Genomic DNA, 21,409 nt, shown 5'->3' with positions numbered 1-21,409 from the left:
CAACTCTGCTCTTAGATAAGAAAACTGACGGAGGGAGGCCTACGGGCAGGGGTTCTTTATACAAGTAGCAAGCATCAGAGACCAGGATTTGAACCCAAATCTCCTGGTGGCAGACGCAGTGCTGCCAATTCAATGTCCATTTAACTTCATGTCAGAGTTCAGTTCAGTGGAATACGATCCCTCCAGGGAAATCAGAAAAGGCTGTGTGGGAGGTGGCGACACCTGGTACGGCTTGAAGGGAGTGAAGGATTCCAGGCCAGTATTGAAAACCTGGTGGAAAACCTCTGCAGCAGCACTGCCGCTAGAGACAGAAGGCCCACCTTGGGAAATATCAGAGACCAACCGCACTGGGCCAAAAAAAGGGGGACCGACTGGAAATAAACCCAAAGAGCAATCAGTTCTATCTGCTGGGGAAGCGGATGACCCGCTAAAGCCAGCAGGCCTGGAAGAGGAGAGCGGCTGAGGGCAGCTAGATAGCGGCTGAGGGCAGCTAGATGCTCTTTGGGGAAGAATGAGAATCAAAGTTCTTTTCCTCCTTTCTGCTCTACAGCAATCCTGAAAGTCGACCAGGATTTAACACTAAATAGGCCAGTGTGTTGGGGAATAGGCTGCACCAGGAGGAATCTTTAACCAACCGCCTTCCCAGACGCTTTGATGGTGGACCCTAAAGGTTATCTGGCCACTCTGCACCTCCAGCTGGAACACACTCCAGTTGTGGCAGATCGCTCCTGCTACTCCAGTAAAACAAATCACCATCATCCCTACTCTTAGAAATACCATTCGGGAGGCAGCTGAGAGGCTCAGTGGATTGAGAGCTGGGCCTAGAGACAGGAGGCCCTAGGCTCAAATCTGACCTCGGACACTTCCTGTGTGACCCCGGGCAAGTCACTTGACCCCCATTGCCTAGCCCTTACCACTCTTCTGCCAATACACAGTATTGACCCCAAGACAGAAGGTAAGGGTTTTAAAAAAAAAAATACCATTCAGAAATTATCTTATTCCAGAGGCATTTCTAATTCTGCCCCCTCAAATAACATAACTGGATGTATGTCTATCTATGTATTTTATAAATTTTTAAATATGTACATATACATATATATGAAAATTGTCCTTTCAGAGAACTGATCATGGTTTAAAACCCAAGTAAACATTTTCTACAGTAATATGTAATAAACATCAAAAACTCAGTTTCATAAGAATAGCTTTTTCACATTTATTGCCCAGATACGTTTAAAAAGTTCATCCTTTAATGTAATATGGCAATAGCCCTAATACATCTGTAAACAGAATATTACTAAAAAAGATTTAAATTGGCATGTAAAATACTATGATTATGAATGCATGAAATTATTTAATTTTAAAGCATCTTAACATAACCATGTATAACTATGTACAAAACATACATAAATCTCAATTTAAAACATCTGAAAGAGGTAATTCCAAATCACACAAGACATAATAAATATAGAGCTTGCTTTGTTAAAAATCTACATTGTACATTCAAGTAGAGGCAAAACTTCCAATGCCAGTTACACTTGGGACAAAATTAAACATTTACAATAATTGGTTTCCTAAAAGTGCTACTTTTATTCTGCAAAAAGGAAATGCTCCTTCTAGTGCTTCGATTTCTATCCAAAATGTCTCTACATTCTTTTATTCACAGAACCATATGCTTCTGTTACTAAAAATCCAAAGCTTTTATGTTGTTTTCAACAGGTAACATTTCAGTTCTTTGGAGAGCAGAGGGGAGTGAGAACCAACAACTTGGACGACAACCTTTCTTAAAACCAGGAAGTATAATCAAGTTCATGCCACTGGGCATCTCGGATGCACTCGCGTAGCCACGCCGCCACAGGAAGCCCTCGGCGTGCTCTGCGGGGGAGTGCGCACAAGTCAAGGGCGTGAAGCCGAGCAGCCCCCTCCCGCGAGCCCCGTCGACGCCATGCTCCATGCCTGGCCTGTACACCCCCTTTCAATCTGACATGGTTTAGTGTCTTCTGTAACTGCATTCAGTCGACTGCTTGAACTGTGGGGAAGCCCATTAGCATCGCTAGGTAGCGTTTACTCCGATTTGAACTTCCTTTCCAAGATAAACTCAACCCTCCGACCATCTTCCCAGGCCAGTTCACCAGCGGGCTGGGTGGAGGCAGGCGGGCAGGGCGGCGGCCCTCCGGTGGTGTCGCAGCAGCCCCGGCATGCTGCTGTCTCTTCCGCTGAACGGGGACCCGCCGATGGGAGGCCAAGCTGGCTGCAAGCTGTCCACAGAGGCTGGGGCTCCCCAGAAAAGCACTTTACATTCTCCAGGGCATCACATGAAGCAGCATCACCATTTCTAGTGCTCGACTCAGGTCATCCAGAAACACAGGAAAGTTTTCTCTTTATTTGAACTAAAAGGACTGACCCACTGAAGTCTTTGGTAAGTCTAACACTTCACCTAAATATCCTACAATACTTTTCAACAGAAAGTTTTTATTATAAAGTTATCAGCAACAGTCTAGAACATTTCTCTTCAGACTTAATTTTGGCTTTCTTAGATATTATTTATAAATGGCATAGAAGAACGAGCCTTGTATTTGGAACTGGAAGATATGAGTTCAAATCCTGCCTCTGCTCCTACCAGGATCTCTCCAGCATTCAGTGTCATGCAGTAAAATGAGGTATTTAGGCTGGGGGTTCTCTAAGGTCCCTCTCTCAGTTCCACACTCTACGACACAGTCTTTAAAGAAGCGCCAAGGCTCCAAATACAAAGGAGGGGACAAGGGGGGAACAGGGCAGCTAGGTAGCAACAGTGGATAGAGGCCTGGAGTCAAAAGGACTTGGGTTCAAATCTGGCTTCAAACACTTTCCATTTACATGACCCTGGGCAAGTCACTTAACCCTATGTGCTTAAAGTTAGTACTAAGGCAGAAAGTTTTGTTTCGTTTTTTTTTTTAAAAGGGCCACCTTGGGGGCAGCTGGGTAGTTCAGTGGATTGAGAGCCAGGCCCAGAGATGGGAGGTCCCAGATTCAAATGTGGCTTCAGACACTTCCTAGCTGTTATGACCCTGGGCAAGTCACTTCACCCCCATTGCCTAGCCCTTAGTGCTCTTCTGCCTTGAAACCAACATATATAGCATTGGTATGGGATTAAAAATAATAATAATAATAATTAAAATGGGCCATCTTTATGATTAACACTAACTTCTTAATCTGCCAATAAATATTACAACAAATACACAATTGGACCTCCCTGAGATACTGTCCTTGAGCTCCATGACATGGTAAATTAAATCACCTTAAGGATTTTTTTAGGTCATTCAATAATGGGATGCCACACACAAGAAGATTTAAGACACTTTAAGAAGTAAAGTTATATTAAAATTGCAGTATAGTTCCATTTTATAAATTCTTTTTACAATCTTATTCTAAAAAACTACTTTTTATGATTTTGTCCTAATTTCATAGGCCCCTAAGTATGAAAGAAGGGAGTAATATCCATTTCACATTTTTTTCATTATGTTGGCTTTCAGAATAGCCAGAAGAAATATTATGTCTTTTCTTTGTGATGTGAACAATACTAATCAAACTCGGAGATAATTTTGAAGGAGGCTAAGTAAGCCGCCAATCCTGTTTTGTTGTTGTAATAAAATTTAAAATTTCCCACTAAAGGGAAGCCTTTAATTTTAAATTAAGTAAAACTATGCTTAACAACAACAATGGCTACACAGTTCCTATTGGTCTCTCCAGACAGAAGAGAATTCCAAAAACCTATTCTCTGGGCTCATGTTATTTCCATTTTGACTGATAATCAGTTGCATTTCCACTTACTTTAAATTCTTATTTTGTATTTAGTTAAGATCAAACAAATATTAAAAGAAAATTTTAAGTCTTAAAGACTGTCTTCCTCAAATTACCAATTTCCATTTTTATGATAACTGACTGAAGCCTCATGTTTTTGCTAACATTTTGAGCAAGCATTTTCCATTTTTCCCATTTGTAACTGCACTTTTTAGGTTCTTTTAGAATCTCACTTTTTTTAAAAAAAATTATCAAAAAATACTAAGAGCTCTTTCCCTCCCCCACCCCACTGGTATTTCTTCTTTTAAAGAAAGCCGCCAGTCAATCCCCTCACTCCTTATTTAGGAGGAGACTGCTCTCACTCAGATCCCCTCTTCCCTTCAATCAGAATGCTCCCCACAGCACCCTAGTTTCTGTTCAGAGTGGTTTGTACCCCACACTCACCTCTTTTCTAAGGCTCAGGACATAGCAGTCAGCTTTCTCCCTAGTACCAATTTCTACCAGCAGTTGTCTCTGCTACAACTTCCCTACCTTCTCTTTTGCTTTGATCATTCTTTCCCTCTAGCATATATCAGGCATTTTCTTACCAGTCCATTGGGAAAAAGTCCAACCCAAAGCATAGTAAATGAAGTCAAAGAACAAACAGAATGAAAATCTTAAAAAGTATCTTAGGTTGAGATAAGGGGAAAAGGTAGGGAAATCTAAAATTACACATCATCCTCAGACTGACTCTTCTTCACCAAGCAAATTTAGTAGATTGATGTATGTTCCTTGTCTTCCTATTAAAAAGATTAAAAGGGTACATTTATAGAAATTTTAAAATAGATACACAACATTTTTCCTCTAAATAAATTTCTAATTATCATGAACTGATTTGGTATTTGAAGTACTTTTTAAAAAGCTAATTAGTTCCTTGTCATTCATTCTAAATCATTACATTTTTAAAGGATTTAAGTAATTGAACTAACATTATAATACATATGTATTACATAACATATGTAATACCAGTATTTGGTCAAATACTAAAAATTATTTTCTATGGACAATGGAAAGTTCTTCCATGGATGAAGACTGATAGGGCAGCTTTTGTTTCAACAATGCAAGTACCTAGAACTTTTCAGAAGTACATGAAAATAAAGTCACTTATAGGCTAATACCTATTTTCTGATATATGTTGAACTGTCTGGAAAAGTTCTGAAGTAGAAGGGGAAGCAGGAAGAGATTTAGTGATTTTAGATGTGCATACTGAAGGCTCGGAGTGCAGTGTTAGATTGTCCTGATCAGAACCTGTAAGAAAGAAAGAAAAAGAGTAGAAATATTCATTTCTTCAAAATTTCTCTGAAGTTTAGAATAACTAGAGAAAGAGAGAAATCATGTAGAATGGCCTAGTGACAGGCCTGAAACCAACAAGGTAAGTGTTTTAGTACCCTTCTAGTCCTAGAATTCCAATTTACTCAGGAATGCACTTCTGTGCTATTAAACAATAAGTTTGAGAAAGGCCTTGGCATGAGGAACTCTTAGGTTAAAGTACTGCTACGGACACATACTTGGTTTTGTGACTCTGGGCAAGCCATTTTACTAACCTTTCAGACTTGATTAATTGTAACCTACAATTAATTTAATCCACAGCCTGATTACTAAATGGTGATGAGAACTTCCATGTAAAGTTGTTCCTTGAACTGATAAAATCACAGAGCTTACCAAAAATATAAGGCTTTAAAATGTGCTACTCTGAAATTATTTCTAAAGGAAATATATAATGTTGTTTGTAGATACTCCTTCCACTGATGCAAATCTAACCATCTCTGGAATTTAGTAAATATAGTCATTAAATTGTTTTGCCTGAAAAATTTATCACCTGAAATGGCCAACTTTGTGAGAAAGCTCTTCATCACAGCAACTTTAAGGCAAATGGAATTTGCTACATCTTGTATTTCTCTCCAGTAGGGCCTCCTAAATGAAGCACTGCAGGAAGACTTAATAGAAAGATTTTTGAGGATATTTCAAGGCTTGGATATTGAGTTATCATTACTGATGAGTCTTGATTGTAACAGATACACAAAAATCCAAAATGATTTTGAAAAACAAAAATGAAGTTTGTATAGTAACTGTTTGCATTAATAAGCATACATCTAAGTGAAACATTTCAAGTTTGTTTTTCTTCATTTGCAAACTACTTACTTTCTGAGAAGGCACTTTGAGGTTTCCCATTTTCTGAGTTCTTATGGTCAAAGGAAGTCATGGTTAAAAACTGTTGCTTTAGCCAACCAGCTCGGTCTTCTTCAAAGGCCTGTCTCTATGAAAGGATGAATGCAATCACATTAAAAATGAAATAAATGGAACTATGCCCAAAGGGCGATAAAAGACTGCCTGCCCTTTGATCCAGCCATAGCACTGCTGGGTTTGTACCCCAAAGAGATAATAAGGAAAAAGACATGTTCAAGAATATTCATAGCTGCGCTCTTTGTGGTGGCCAAAAACTGGAAAACGAGGGGATGCTCATCAATTGGGGAATGGCTGAGCAAATTGTGGTATATGTTGGTGATGGAATACTATTGTGCTAAAAGGAATAATAAAGTGGAGGAGTTCCATGGAGACTGGAACAACCTCCAGGAAGTGATGCAGAGCGAGAGGAGCAGAACCAGGAGAACATTGTACACAGAGACTAATACACTGTGGTATAATCGAAAGTAATGGACTTCTCCATTAATGGCAATGCAATGTCCCTGAACATTCTGCAGGGATCTAGGAGAAAAACACTATCCATAAGCAGAGGACAAACTGTGGGAGTAAAAACACCGAGGAAAAGTAACTGCCTGACTACAGCAGTTGAAGGGACATGACAGAGGAGAGACTCAAAACGAACACTCTAATGCAAATACTAACAACATGGCAATGGGCTCAAATCAAGAACACATGTGGAATCACGTGTCGGCTATGGGGGTTGGGGGGGAGGAAAAGAAAATGATCTTTGTCTTTAATGAATAATGCATGGAAATGATAAAATAAAATATTATTTAAATAAAAATAAAATAAAATAAATGCTTCTATACAAGTCACGATTGTCTATTTCCCTGGTCATTCTTGGAAATATTAGCTAATATGAGTCTCCTAGAAATCTGAAGAAAATCATCTATTGGCTCATTTAAGAGATCCAGACTTTATCTAAACTTACTATAGGCAAACTCATTCTGTCTAATACATTCAATTATTAATATTCTCTGAATCAAGCAGTTTAAAAATACATGGCAGAATGGTGCATATAACATGTAAGTATAAAAATGTTAAGAATTTGAAGTTGTGACCAACAGAAGAATAACACCAATAGATTCTATGTTTCTGTACATTAAGTCATTAATCAATGGGAGGTAGTTAACTTGTATTGGAAAAGTATTACTAGTCCAAAGATATAGTCACTTTCTGTGTGTTCTAGATTGTCACAATTGTAACAAGATCACAACTTCATTTTCCACATCTGTAAAACAGAGCCTATATCTGCTCTTCCTACTTCGTAGGGCATTTAACAATATAAAGGAAAAGGCTTTTTTAAGTGAAAAACATAACTGACCAATACAATGATCCAAGGTAATTCCAAAGAATCCCTAATGAAAAATACTATTCACCCCCAGAGGGAAAATTGAACTCTTTGACTCTTGAGTGTGGGCTAAAGATATTATTTTTCTTGCCTTTTTGTTTTTACATAACAAATATGGAACACGTTTTGTAAGTGTTGACATGTATAATAGGTATTGTATTGCTTGCCTTTCTCAGTGGGTGAGGGAGAGGCAGGAGAGAATTTGGAACTCAAATTTTTTTTAAAATAAATGCTAAAAATTAGAAAAAAATAGACGTAAAGCATTATACCAATGTTAGGCATTGTTACATTAATTTGTTCCTTTAATTTGAGATCATCAGAACATAGGGAGGACTTAAAAACTAGCAAATTTCCATGCCAGTTTTAAAGGACAAGGGCCAAAGAAGTGGTTACAAGTGACTTCTAAAAGCAGTATTATGAATGCCTTCCACACTCTTCTCAAGGTCCCTAAAATAACCTCATAGAGCACAGGACATCACAAAAACAAATAATAAATAAATCTTGTTTTCTTTCCAGGAGATAACAGGAATATTATCAACTAAGGAGAAAAAGCAGAAAGTGATTTATCCTGTGCTGCTCTTTCTGAACACTGATGAGAGATAACTGACACCGATCAGAACACGGCTCCAGTTTAAGAGGGTCAACTCTTAAAAGCCTGAAATGTTTGAAGAGGTCAGACACAGTGGCACAACACTAAGATTTCTGACACAAAGAGAAGGTTGAGGCTGGTGGATCTCTTGACTGTTTGAGTTCCTAACTGCAGTAGAGCTCTAAAGCTGATCTGGGGCCTAGCACTAAGTCTGGCACCAATAGAGGGAGTCCCCAGGAGTGAAGGGCCCTGAAGCTGCCTACGGATGGGCAAACTGGCCCAGTTAGATAGATGGAGCTGGTTAAAGACTTTATGCCAAATGGCATTCGAATCAGGCCTGTGAATGGCCACTATATATCTAGTCTAGCTGAGCTAGGGAAATTAGCATATCCCCACCAAAAAAGGTCTGAAGAAGTGTTTTCCGTAAGATCCAGTGCATATCTTATTAATATGAACCAAACAATAAAAGAATATTCTAACTTGTTTCTAAAAAATCTGAGCACAGACCACCTTTGACTCAAACTAGGTGAAAAATGGTTTGTGTGTATATATATATACACATACACACACACACACACACACACACACACACACACACACACATATATATATATACATATACACACACACACATATATATACGTATACACACACACACACACATATATATACATATACACACACACATATATATACGTATACACACACACACACATATATATACATATACACACACATATATATACGTATACACACACACACACACACACACATATATGTATATTTTAAAGCACACAAATAATCATATTAAATGTTTTGATGCTGACTATGGCCATTCTAGCTCTAACTACTTGACAGAAATCCAGTCACTTAAATACCTCTAGTCCTAGTCGGATAGCAGCTTCAGTAAAACTCCGTCTTTCTTTATCAAAGTTCTTTTTTTGTTCTTTAAATAAGGCCCATTCTTCTTCAAGACGCTCTTTTTCTTCCAGTAAATAACAATCTTGTAATAATGAGGAGGTGTCATCATCACATGCAGTGAACTGCTGCTGATTTAAAAAAAAAGCCTGTTTAATTTCTATCAAGTTGAAGTCCTTTCCAAAGCCCTCCCTAAAAGTTAATTTGGAAAAGGTTAGCTAATGGATACAAGACAATGTTTTAAATACTATAGTAAAAGAATACCATCTTTGAGGATTATGGACTATAGTAGTTAATTAACTGATACCTACCTGTAAAAGCTGTTGCTGAGTCTGGATCATTTCTTTACACTGCTGAATTTCCAACTCCAGTTTTTCAGTTTCTTGCTCATGATCCTGTCTTGAGATAACTTCTTCATCCTTAAAGCCTCTTAAATGCACCCTTGATACTGTGAGTCAAAAACACATTTAACATGGGTATAAAGTCTGTAGGGAAATCTAAGGTTTTCTTGCCACTCTAGATTTTCATAAATTCTTATAAAATTTAGTAACCTTTTCTACAGGACTAGATCATCTTTGCTAATCTGAATGTCAAAATCCACCATAAGCCCAAACTTTTCTGATAAATGCTTTCTTTCAATGCCATTTCTGTATGACAAAAACAAGTGGGCTCCACTGCAACTAGTTAGCAGGTACAGGTAGCTCCCACACATCTAGAAAACCCACATAAAATTTTTGGCCCTTCCTTTGTACCAGGGAAGTCTGATTTTTTTCTTTTTTCTTTAAAGGGGTGTTTATACTTACTTCCTTATTACAAAATTTTGGTTATGTATTTGGTCAAAAGCTATATGTGGGTCAATGTTAAGAGAGCTCTACAATTCTGCTGGCTTTTGCATCCTTTTTGCAAACTTTAACTTTTCACTTATTTTAATTTTAAGAAAGAAATTGTGTATATTTATGCTATTAAAAGATAGAAAACTTTGATATCATGCAATCCAATACATATATTTTATGCATTTTTGAGTTTCCAAAATTTTTCTGTTTTGTCTGCTGCCCTTTGCATATCATCTACTGCTTCTACAAATGTCGCCCCAAATTCTCACTTAACTTCTTATACAGGTCCATGATAGAGCGAAACCATGATGGGGAAAGTTGCAATGTGGAAGGGATTCCTGTATTTTAGTATGTTAGGAATTAAATAATTTCTTCAGAATATTATAGTTTGCCTCAAACTGTGTATCTGTTATGTGACTTTCATGAATATTTTGTCCAAATGCTTATCTTTGCTAACAAAAGATAATTTTCACAGCAAGATTGTGTAATAAAATTTATGTAGAATTATGTTTTGTTGCCACTACTGGTTCAAAGAAAATTATTTAACTTCAGACTTACTACTTTATTACAAGCATCAGAGCTCATGAAAATGTTATGTGAGACTTGTTCTCTGGTATTAAATGCAAGATTTATAAACTTTAAACCTAGTTGTAAAATCCAAGCAGTTTATTTATTGCTGATAATGGCTAAAATCAAAGTCATATATTTAAACACTTAGTTTTGGGAACAGAAATATAAACATCATTTTACTTGTCATTCTTCTCTGCTAAAGTCATTTGTCAGCACTGAGTTTATAGCTAGGCAATTTATAACAACTTTATTTTGTAAGACAATAATTCCTTCAAATAATAGGCTTGCCCAAATAGCCAATTTATTAATAACCAAAACTCTATATAATTTCTGCTTGAAGTAAAATACAAAATATTAAAGAATGGAGTCTGGAAGTCTACACTAAAAAATGTCTAAGGCATAAGATAGATATCCAATGTGAATTTATATTGCATAAAAAAAGTTATTTGATTTTAAAATGTTTAGAATAAAAACATAATGACCAAATTCATTTCTAGTGGTAGACTATACTTATACTGGCACAGGCAGCACACAAAGGAACTTTTCTCAAAGGAAGACTTACAGAAATATATTAAGTATATTTCTCTGGGCAAAACATTTCTAATATAGTGCCTAAAAGCAGATAAAATCTTTTAATTCTAAGTATCCTAATTTAAATATTTTTCCAATACATATACTAGAATGTGACCCATAAATCATTTTCTAGATATATTTTTAACAAGGATTAAAAAATAATCCTATATGAACATATCACATAAACATTTGCAATAAAAACTTCAAATAAGATTTATCAACACATTTATCTTAATATTTCTTTGGGAAGTATTATCACACTTGGGGGTCATACTTTAAGCCAAAAATAGAAACAAACCACAATCACCTTGATTATCAAGTTTTTCAACATGACTTTTCAAAATCCGCCACTGTTTCCTAATGCTATTAGTAAGTTGCTCTCTCACAGTTTCACAAGAGAGTTCCCACATATTTTCTTTACTTAGTTCTGAAGTATCTTCTTCAACATCTGACAGTACCTGCACATAAATGGTAGAAGGGAAACACATTTAGAACATATCCATATTGATATGCCAAGATCCCGAGATGCTGGGGGCTGGCTGTGAACTGTCTGAGGATCAATCTAGCTAACCTGGGGATGTCCTGGGACAAGAAGCAGGTTAGCCAGTGCAGACGCGCTGGAGGCCAGAAGGCCCAGTGGCTCTGGGAGTGCTCTGACTTCAAGTTGAAGAGAAGATACTGGCCTGCAGTAGTTTCCTCCCAAGGAAGAATCACAGCCCAGTCCAAAGAGAACAACATTCCAAGTTCTGCAAGGTGCTGGGGGTCTGCCACAAGGGCAGTGGGGACCAAAGGGGCCCTCCAAGGGGATTTCATTTCCTTCCTTTTTCTCGGGTACATTTTCTTCTGCCAAATGACTCAGTGGCAATAATATCCCCTTTCAGTTCTAAAGTTCTATACATTATCTATACTCTACAGCTAAGAAAGGTATGAATAATGAATTTCTTAACCTTCTTTTTATTTCTCTGGTATAAACCAGATTTATTCAAACCAGTCTTTATCCAAATACAGTGCTCCTTAACAACAGGAGAAAAAAAAATCCATGAAGTTGTTTATAGAGCAGAATACACACATTAGCCCTGCTTTCCTATCGACTTCTACTTTATAACTAGAGATTTATTTCTTTAGAAAATTCCTCAGCCAACACACCAACCACAGTTAATGAGAATTCGCTGCAATGTTAATAGTATTGACTCAACAGACAAGTACAAAAAATAAAAATACTGTGGCATAAAGCCTGTCTGAATAAATGGAAGCAATATAAAGTATTTAGAAAATGACCAACCAGGAATTTAATTTTATCCTCCTAAAATTTAGAGACACAAAATAATTTGCATTTCACTGAAGAATGACATCAGATTTGTTTCCTCTTATAATAAAATCCTACTAGTTAAAGTTTAAAAGAACTCTGTAATTACCCCTGCTTTGCTCATCATTGTTAAGTTCAGAACTCAAAGACTGTTCCATACTAATTAGAGTAATATTATATTTTGTAAGTCACAGAATCTCTACTTTCTCCCTAGAGAAACTGAAAATGAGAACATGCTTTTCTTTGACCTATACCAAATTTCACCCCAACATGAACTGACTAGCCACATTCCAGAGCAAGAGAAAACGTTCTATTGGTGTCCTTGTATCTTCAGGTTTGCCTTAGTACAGTGCCTTAAATACTATTAGCATTTATTTAATATTTGCAGACTTGAAACAAATCATTTTCTATGGATCACAGTTATGCATATACAACAGACCAAAAAGGGAGCCAATACACCATTCCACAGAACACTTCTCCAAAGTGAAATCCTTCAGCTCTAAAAAATACCCAGTAGCGAGAGCTCCTAGACCTGCCTTAGAGAGATGGTGGCACTCAAGGCTTTCCTGATACCACCATAAGATTATTGGTGTTAGGCTAATTTTTGCTGGCCTTGGGAGCAACAGAAAGTCTAGAAAGCAGTAAGATATAGTCTCTAAATATATTTATGAGGTAAAAAACTGATTATCTAAAAAAATAAAAATTAGTATGGCTTAATTTAAATCACATATGTAAAACTACTTGGATATAGATTAGAATCAAAGTGCTAAATACATTTTAGAACATCAACAAAGACAGGGGAGAAGCTAAGTGGCTCAGTGAGTTGAGAGCCTGGGTTTAAATCTAACCTTACACACTTCCTAGCAGTGTGACCCTGGGCAAGTCACTTAACCCCCATTGCCTAGCCCTTCTGGCTCACTCTTCTGCCTTGGAAACAATACACAATATTGATTCTAAAATGGAATTTAAGTGAGAGGAACAGAGAAAGGAAGGAAGGAGAGTCATTAGGAGACCCAGAAATGATCTTTAGAAGAGTTGTCTATATTGGTTAATTGCCCCTAAAGAACAGGACCCCGCAGCCCCTTAAAACCATAAGATTCTAGAGTGAGCCTCACGATAAGTGCAAGTAGACCAAAACTGGGATTAAGAGGATATGAACATTTTTGAAAAGAACTTGATTAAGGACAATACATACACCCTAGCAGTAGAGCCAGCATTCTGGGTCCTCTGGTAGCTAGCTGTAACTGCAGCTACATTATTTGGAACAAAATGTAATGAACGTAATGCAAATCAAAAAAAATGTCAAAGACGTGTGATTTTATTGCTGTGAAGACTCCTTCCTCCACTGATACAAATTAAAACTCCTTCCTTATAGCCTAAGAGTGTTGCCTCAGTCTCAGAGGCTCAATGACTTGTCTGTGGTCACTTAGACCTCTTTTTTTTTTTAACTTTTAGTTTAGTTTAGTTTTGAACTTTTAGTTTTTTTTGAACTTTTAGTTTATAAACTATTAGTAATAATGATAAATTAATAAATTATTAAAGTTTCCCAACTTTTTCTGGGAGGGACATGAGTACAAGCGCTATCTCTCCATTTCTCAGATAGGAAAACTGATGTTCTGAGAGGCTGTGACTTGCTTATACAAGTACTGGGGACAAAATTTGAACCTGAGTATGATTCTTAGTCCAGTATTTTCTCTGATTATCCATCATTGCCTTCCTACAGATAAGCAGAATATTCACATTGACCAATAGGTAATGTCTCTATCCTTTTTAGATGTAACAACCCATGTTTTAAATTTAATGATTCTTTTTTACCAAACCACGTTAAAGCATTTATAGAATACTATCTTACTAGAAGGCTTTTCCTAATTATTATAACTAAGAGAAATCAATCACTCCCTAAATACCTTCAAAGAGAAACCAAGAAGCATATTCTGCATCCTCCAGGACAGCATGAGCCACGTAAAAGTATGTACATTGGGGGCCAGAGATCTCAGCAAAGACACAATATCAGAATAATCCACATAGAATTAGACAAAGCACATTGTAATGGGAAAAAAAAATCTATAAATGGTTAATCCAAAGGCCTGAATTTGAATCCTCACTAAACTACAATTAGTATGTCCTAATGGGCAGGTTTCATAAACAATCTGTGCCTCAGATTTCTAATCTGTATTATACCCTTTTATCTCTAAAATTCTAGGGTCTTATGAGCAATTTACTTAATATTTAAAGTGGGCAGTGTCAAAGGGTATTTTACATTCTAAAAGTAATCTAAATATGCTTAGCAAAAATTACTAGTTGTACTAATTAACTAAAATTAAAGCAAGAAAAAGAACAAGAAACACTTCCATACAATAAGAACAAAAAAATGAGTTAAGAATTCTTGTTTATTCCCATGTTGACTAGTCACTCTGGTTCTGACCATACCAGTTTCCCTTTAGAACAATGAAAGGGGGTAGATAATTTCTAAAATCATTCATTCCCACTCCTACCAATTTAAGTATACACCTAACCTGGAATTTTCACTCAAAAGCAACCATAGATACTCCATTCCATTCCTAACACAAGAATATGGAACAAAAAGTTTACTGAAGGAGGCTAATATAGAGGAGCTACATAGTGCAAGTACAATAAGGGACAGAGAACAAGATGGCTAAAAAAAAGTATGGAGAAAAGTCAAGTTCCTAAAAAAGAAAAAACCTACAGGAAAACTGGGTAGGTACAGCAGGTTGACAAAACAATTAAGAAATATTATGTAGTAGAAAATGCACTGAAAATTTCCAAAGAAAAAGTAAAGAGACAAATTTGGCTGGTCCCCTAGAAATAATGGAGCAATCACCAGTATCTAGAATGGTTCAAAAAAGAACTAGGAAAATTAAAACAAGAAGTAAATTAGAGTGGAAAAAAAGCTCTCAACTCAGCAAAGCAAAACAATTTGGAATATATGGCAAACACTCACCAAAAAGGTGAAGCTCTGACATGCAGGGTTTGAATAGCTCAAAAATACAAATCTAAAGGAAAAACTGCCCCCCCCCCCCAAGAAGTCACAATACTTGAAATCTATGAAATACTTGAATTCTATGAAAATGGAATATATAGATATAATCTGAGGGTCAATGGACCACCAGAAAAACATGAAAAGACTAAACACTATAGAATAGCAAGTAATTCAAAATGGAACAGCATCTGAAAAAATTCAAAGGACACTGAAAGAAATCCACAGCTTTAATCACTAAGGAATGTATTGACTAAATTATAGAATTTCACTATCAAAAGCCACAAATAGCACAAATAATCAAAAGTACTTATATTCTCTAAGAAAAATTTAATAGCTCAGGACTAACCTATGTTGACAATTAAGAGGTTGAAATATTTTTAAAAGTAAGGAGATTTAGTATGTTCCTAAGAACAGCACATCCTGCTCCTAACAAAGCCAAGTCTATAATATCCTCATCAACAAAAATATAAACTATTTTAGCAGGGGGATAAGCTAATGCCTTGAGCAGACTTTAAAAAATTAAAAGGCTACTTGATATGCAAATAATTTAAATGGGAGAAACACGGGAAAGCTAAAAAAAAATTGACTAGAAAAAAAGTCTAAATAAGGAAGTCAATTTTTCCATGTTTCTAGAACTATACTAGACTACTACTGTTTAGAAAAGAAAAATTTTGTTAAAAACTATATTATCTAGGGGCAAAAGAATCTAAGGGGTTATAATGATCTGAGGAGCACAAAAAAAGTCAATCAAGAGAAAGGTAAAAGAAAGAAATGAATAGACAATGCAGGAACTTAATGAAATAATTAATGTTACCTAATGAATTCTTTCTGGAGGTCAGCAAGGAAGCCAGGAGGAGAAAAAGAGTGGTATTCAGAGGGCAATTTCAGAAAAGGATAAAAAGTTAAGTGATACTCCCTAGTTGTGTGACCCTGGGCAAGTCACTTAACCCCCACTGCCTAGCCCTCTTTGTTCTTCTGCCTTGAAACCAATACCCAGCAATGATTCTAGGACAAAAAGGGTTTAAAAAGAAATTCAGAAATACAACCCTCTCTCAATAAACAGATTGATTATAATTTACTATATATTTATAACAATATACTATTGTTATATTATAAATTATATTATAATGTTCCATATTTCAAAAGTAAAAAATGGTAACAAAAAAGTTAAGTGACATAAAGAAGTTAGGAACATATTTCTGGCAACTTGCTTATAAAAAGGAATGGAAAAATGGGGAGAGTGGGTTAAAAAGGACAGTTGACAGAGATATGGGATGAGGAAGCAAGAGGAAATCTTGAAATTTACCTCAAGAAAAGATATAAATTTAAGTTAAGAGAATGAAAATATCCTTGGGTCAAAAGGCAAACCAGAGAAGTATTTATTTAATAACTATGTAAAAAGATATACACTAAGAGATCTCAGAGGCAAAATTATTTTTAAAGTAGAATAAAACAGAACCTGAGAATATAATTTAAAAAGCCTAGATAAACCAATAAATTCACTCTTAAAGCACAAATCAAACGGTCAAAATCAGACAATAAAGTGATTAAATTGAAAACAAAAAGATTATAGAAATGATGATTAAAACTACAATATTCTGAAAAGTCTAATAAATAAATTTAGGAAAATTAAATTGCAAGAATAAAAAAATGAACATTAAGTGATTCAAGAACAGAATATAAGAATTATTAGAAATTACTCAATTATAGGTCACACAAATGGAGAACTTAAAGAGATGAGGGGATTGTCTTTTTACAAAAATATAAAATAACCAAATTAACAGACATCCCAAGTGCTGAGAAAAAAGACTTAGTAAGTCATAAATAAATTATCTAGGGGGGGAAATACCATGTATGGACAAATAAGCAAATTTTAGCAAATGCCCAAAGAGTAATTGATACCTCTTACAAAAACTATTCTCAATAACTGGAAAACAAAGCACTTTAACAACCTCCTTAAATTCTGATACCTGAATAAAGAAATGATAAAATAGTAAGAACCATAGACCAATTTCACTAGGATACTGTTATAAAAACATTAAATAAAATCTTAGTAAAGCTACCACTGCAGTATATTTTTAAATACATTCAATAAAAAGATTTCACTAAGACTAAGTTGAAATTATACCAGGGATACTAAGGATAGTCATATAAACAAAATCCATAGGATTATAATATACAGAAATTCATTTATTTTGTTTTTAAAATGCTTAACCATGAAAAAGTCCTTCTTTAATAAATGAATGCACACACATACAGACATATTATTTACATAACATGTCATATGTTATGTATAACAGACATTATATATAACATTAAGCAAGAGAAAAAAAAATTTAGTTGTAGATGGGTAAGTTTACTCAGAAAACTCCAGAGAAATAACTGAAACAAGTTTCAGTAAAAAATGATATAAAATAAAATACAACTCTCACCAGTATTTCTGTATAGTACCAATAAAAACCAAGAGAAAATGACAGACATTCCATTCAAAATGATAACTTAAAAAATGAATAACTCTAGGAAGAGTAGGGTAAGAATGTCAAGAAGAACTTCGGATAGGGAAGCAGGAGGTATTCACAAATTTTATTTTGTGAAAATGGAAAAGAACAACCTGAACAATGAGTGTGTTATAGAAACAAGTGACTGCTATGTAAAGAATAACTACTTAAAAACACATTCAAGACTTTAACAAAATACAAAGAAATTTTTACAGAAATAATCAAATAATTGGAGATTCATTTGCATATAGTAAAATCATGCCAGTATAATAAAAATGATTATGAATTTGATACTATATTAACCTAACAAGGGAGATAACTTTATAGAAATAAAGTTAAAAAATTCATTTGAAAGAGCAAAAAAAAATGTCTTGAATCTTAAGGGCAACAGCCCCAAAGTAATAGAGGATCAATGGCATCATCAAAAAGTAATATTCACAATTATTAGATATTAGTTATAAAATATAAACAGTGGAACCAATTAGGAAAATAACACACAGAAATAAATAAATGTAACAGTCCAGGATTTGATAAACCTAAGAATACCAACTAATAAGGGGAAAGATTCCTTAATTCAACATAAATTGTTGGGAAAATGAATTGGTCGGAAGCTTGTCAGAAATTTGACTTTGACTAACATCTTAGTCCATATACATACAAGAAGCTTCAAAATTACATACATCCCAAATATAAAGGGCCATAATTTTTTTTTACAATGAGAAAGCAGAATGAAGTGCCTACAAAAAAGTAACCAAATGAGGTATAGAGAACATAAAAAATTGTGGTCATCTTAAATTATTTTTATATAAACAAACTCAATGCAGAAAAGAAACTACTAAAAGTTAAAAAAAAATTCTTTCATTAAACTCTTGATAAAAGTTTAACCCTAAGGTAGGAAACCAACAAATGTGCAAATAAGCAACAATCACATGAAAGTTTGTTCCATCTCACTAGTAAGAAAAGTGCAATTAAAACTAAACTTAAGAAATTTCATTGCACCCAATAAATTGGCAAAAACATTAAAAAAGGAAAAGAATCAAAGTTAAAACAGCTGGGAGAAGACAATAGTAATACTCTGTTGCTAGATCTAAGTTAGTTCAACCACTCTAGAAAATCAGAAACAATCTGAATAAATTGTTCAAATCTTTTTAATATATAAATCTTACAAATATAGTCCCCAAAAAGGTTAAATATAGACAGAGAAACGGAGATCCCCTTTTAATAGGATCATTTTTTTGTTGATAGCAAAATCTGGAAACAAAATAGTTGGGGAACAAATCTATCATGTCAATAAAAGAGGAAGCAAGCAGGAATTCTGTACAGTAAGAGAGTAACCCCAGAATCTGAGAGTTGTAGGACCCTTAACTTGACCCCTAGGCTCAAGCTCTTGTCTATAACACAGTGGGCAATAGTGAGACTCAATAACTCCTTTCCAATTCTCAGTCAATGATCCTGCTAATAGAATGAAATTATTATTATTACACCATAGCAAACAACCAGGGGCCTGGAGAGGTACATGGAAGATGTGGATGTAGCAATAATATTAAGAAGAAGAAAAAACAATGACCACAACAAACATTAAAATAGTCAGAGAAGGAGCCCTCTAGATCCCGGATTGCTTCTAAGGGAGCATACTTTTCTCCTCTTAGGAGAAGGCGGGATATGACATAGGGGATTAACCATGCAAAAAACAACTGTTAGAATCCATCACTGTGCCATATGGCTTTGCTCAAATGTTTAAGAGGAAGGACACAAGAAGAGACAGTTAAGGAAAAATATTCAGTATTAAACAAAAAAGAAACTTCATATTTCTTGCTAAAAGCCTCTCCCTCTTTTCCCTCCATGCTTTTGCCCTGATACACTTTCTCACTTGCACCATTTAGAAATGAATTTCAAGAATGTAGCTCAAGAACCAACCACCCTCCTACACAAAACCTTTCCTAATTTTTACCCCTTAACTCCCTATTTCTTTTAAATTTCTTCACTGTTTATTATTCTTTTAAATTTATTTATTTTTAATTTCTCTCTATATACTATGACACATCAATGTTATCTCTCTCAATAGAATCTAATAAGTTCCTTGAGAAAATGGTCTATTTAATTATTTATCTTTATATCCCTAGCACAGTACTAGGCACTTAGCAGTGCTTAATAAATGCTTGCTGATTTAAAAAGAGGTTATTTTTTCCCATGGCCTATGTACAAAGAATGGTAAACTACCTACAGGGAGCTAACACATTTAGTAGGATAATTTACCCAAAAAATTAGATATAAGCTACAATGGAGTAAGTGTCTATGATCTATCAATCATAAAGATATGAAATTGAAACAGGGTAGAATTAGTTGTAAATGGAAAGGAGGAAAAAATCGGGACAGATCATTCATGGAAGAGACTGACTAGAAAGAAGGAAGGAAAAGGAAATAAGTACATAATAAGAACATACTTTGTGCCAGGTACTGTGCTATTTTTAAAATATTATTTCCTCTGATTCTCACAATAATCCTGTGAGACGAGTGCTATTATCCTCATTTTACAAGTGGTTAAAAAAAGGAACAAATTAGAGGTTAGATGACTTTTATCAGTTACACAACTAGTAAACATCTGGGGCTAGACTTGAACTCAGGTTGCTCCTAACTCCAAGCCTAGTACTCTTATCCCCTTACCTAGATAAAAAGAATTTCAACAGGTCAATGTGGAAATGATACCCTTTAGCAAAACAATGTGCACAAATGAATTGGAGTTGCAGTACATGAAAGCAATGGTATGACCAATATCAGACTATTTACCATTTGGAGGGATGGAGAGAGAATATGAATTGTAAAATGTCAAAAAACAATTGCCAAAAATTGTTCCTAGATGTAACTGAAAAAAAAATTGCTTTAATTTAAAAAGTAAAAGCAAAAAACCCTCAAATGCATAAGATTGAGAAAGCAGTCCCAGTTTGTGCTAGAATATGTAATAAGGTGAAAAATATAGAACTGAGTTAGACTACAAGAGCCTTGAATATCAAGATGCAGAATTTTAATTAATAGTGCAGAAAGTAATATAATTAGACTTATGTGATAGATCTGAAGAATGAGGTGGAAGACAAGGAAGTCAGTTAATATAGATAAGCCTGGAATGGAGTTAATAATGATCTTTCCCAAAGAGACTCTACCTCACTTTCCTATTTCTGGACATCCATTCTCACCCACGCTTAGAGGGAAAGAGGAGGAAACTAGCGAAGGAGAAGTATCAGAGATATAGGAAGATAATGCTTAATATGATATAAGAAAATTGAAGTAAGGTACTTACAGTCCCTGAACTGTCTTCAGCTTTTTCTTTAGGTTTTTGCTTTTGTGGTGTCAAAAGAGAAATCATTTCCTTTTTCATTTGCTGAAGGACTTTCTTGAGTTCAGCATTTTCTAATAGAATTTGCTTCTGGCGTTGTTCATAGTCACTCAACAGAATTTTATACATTTCTTCTTCATTCCTAGAAGAAAGGGGTATAGTCAGCATTAAGTATATCATAAAAAGGAATTTGAATTAAAATGTATAAATTTGTAAATATTTAGTAAATGTTACCTAGCTTCAGTTTTGCCAGTTCTCCAAGCACCTCTCTTTCCATCTGCTCTCCCTACACAATTTAAAATATCCATAGCTACCAATAAAAAAAAAAAGACATGTTATATATTTTCAACTTTTTGAAATTCCCATCTATACCATATGATATGTAAGGAAAAAGAAAAGATTATAGGTCAACATGAAT

General features: G+C 35.0%; 1 protein-coding gene across 13 annotated transcripts in view; it reads right to left on the bottom strand.

Moving 5' to 3' along the window:
• Nucleotides 1-1,771: 1,771 nt before the first annotated feature.
• Nucleotides 1,772-21,409, bottom strand: part of SSX2IP (SSX family member 2 interacting protein) — a 60,844-nt gene continuing 41,206 nt past the window's right edge. For 7 of the 13 annotated variants that reach the window (XM_056815407.1, XM_056815412.1, XM_007480599.3 and 4 more), the window contains 8 exons: nucleotides 21,226-21,301; nucleotides 20,956-21,133; nucleotides 11,163-11,313; nucleotides 9,191-9,327; nucleotides 8,840-9,010; nucleotides 5,959-6,073; nucleotides 4,935-5,064; nucleotides 4,426-4,556 (listed from right to left, as the gene is read on the bottom strand). In XM_056815407.1, coding sequence (XP_056671385.1) covers nucleotides 4,514-4,556; nucleotides 4,935-5,064; nucleotides 5,959-6,073; nucleotides 8,840-9,010; nucleotides 9,191-9,327; nucleotides 11,163-11,313; nucleotides 20,956-21,133; nucleotides 21,226-21,301 — 1,001 coding nt within the window. In that variant the 3' untranslated portion in view covers nucleotides 4,426-4,513. Of the gene's footprint in view, nucleotides 2,027-4,425; nucleotides 5,065-5,958; nucleotides 6,074-8,839; nucleotides 9,011-9,190; nucleotides 9,328-11,162; nucleotides 11,314-20,955; nucleotides 21,134-21,225; nucleotides 21,302-21,409 lie in introns of those variants that run through there. The other 6 variants (XM_056815410.1, XM_056815413.1, XM_056815409.1 and 3 more) reach the window with 4 other exon arrangements.

This window comes from Monodelphis domestica, chromosome 2, assembly GCF_027887165.1.
Source record: "Monodelphis domestica isolate mMonDom1 chromosome 2, mMonDom1.pri, whole genome shotgun sequence".
Taxonomy (NCBI): domain Eukaryota; kingdom Metazoa; phylum Chordata; class Mammalia; order Didelphimorphia; family Didelphidae; genus Monodelphis; species Monodelphis domestica.
This window is presented reverse-complemented; position numbering and strand designations above follow the sequence as displayed.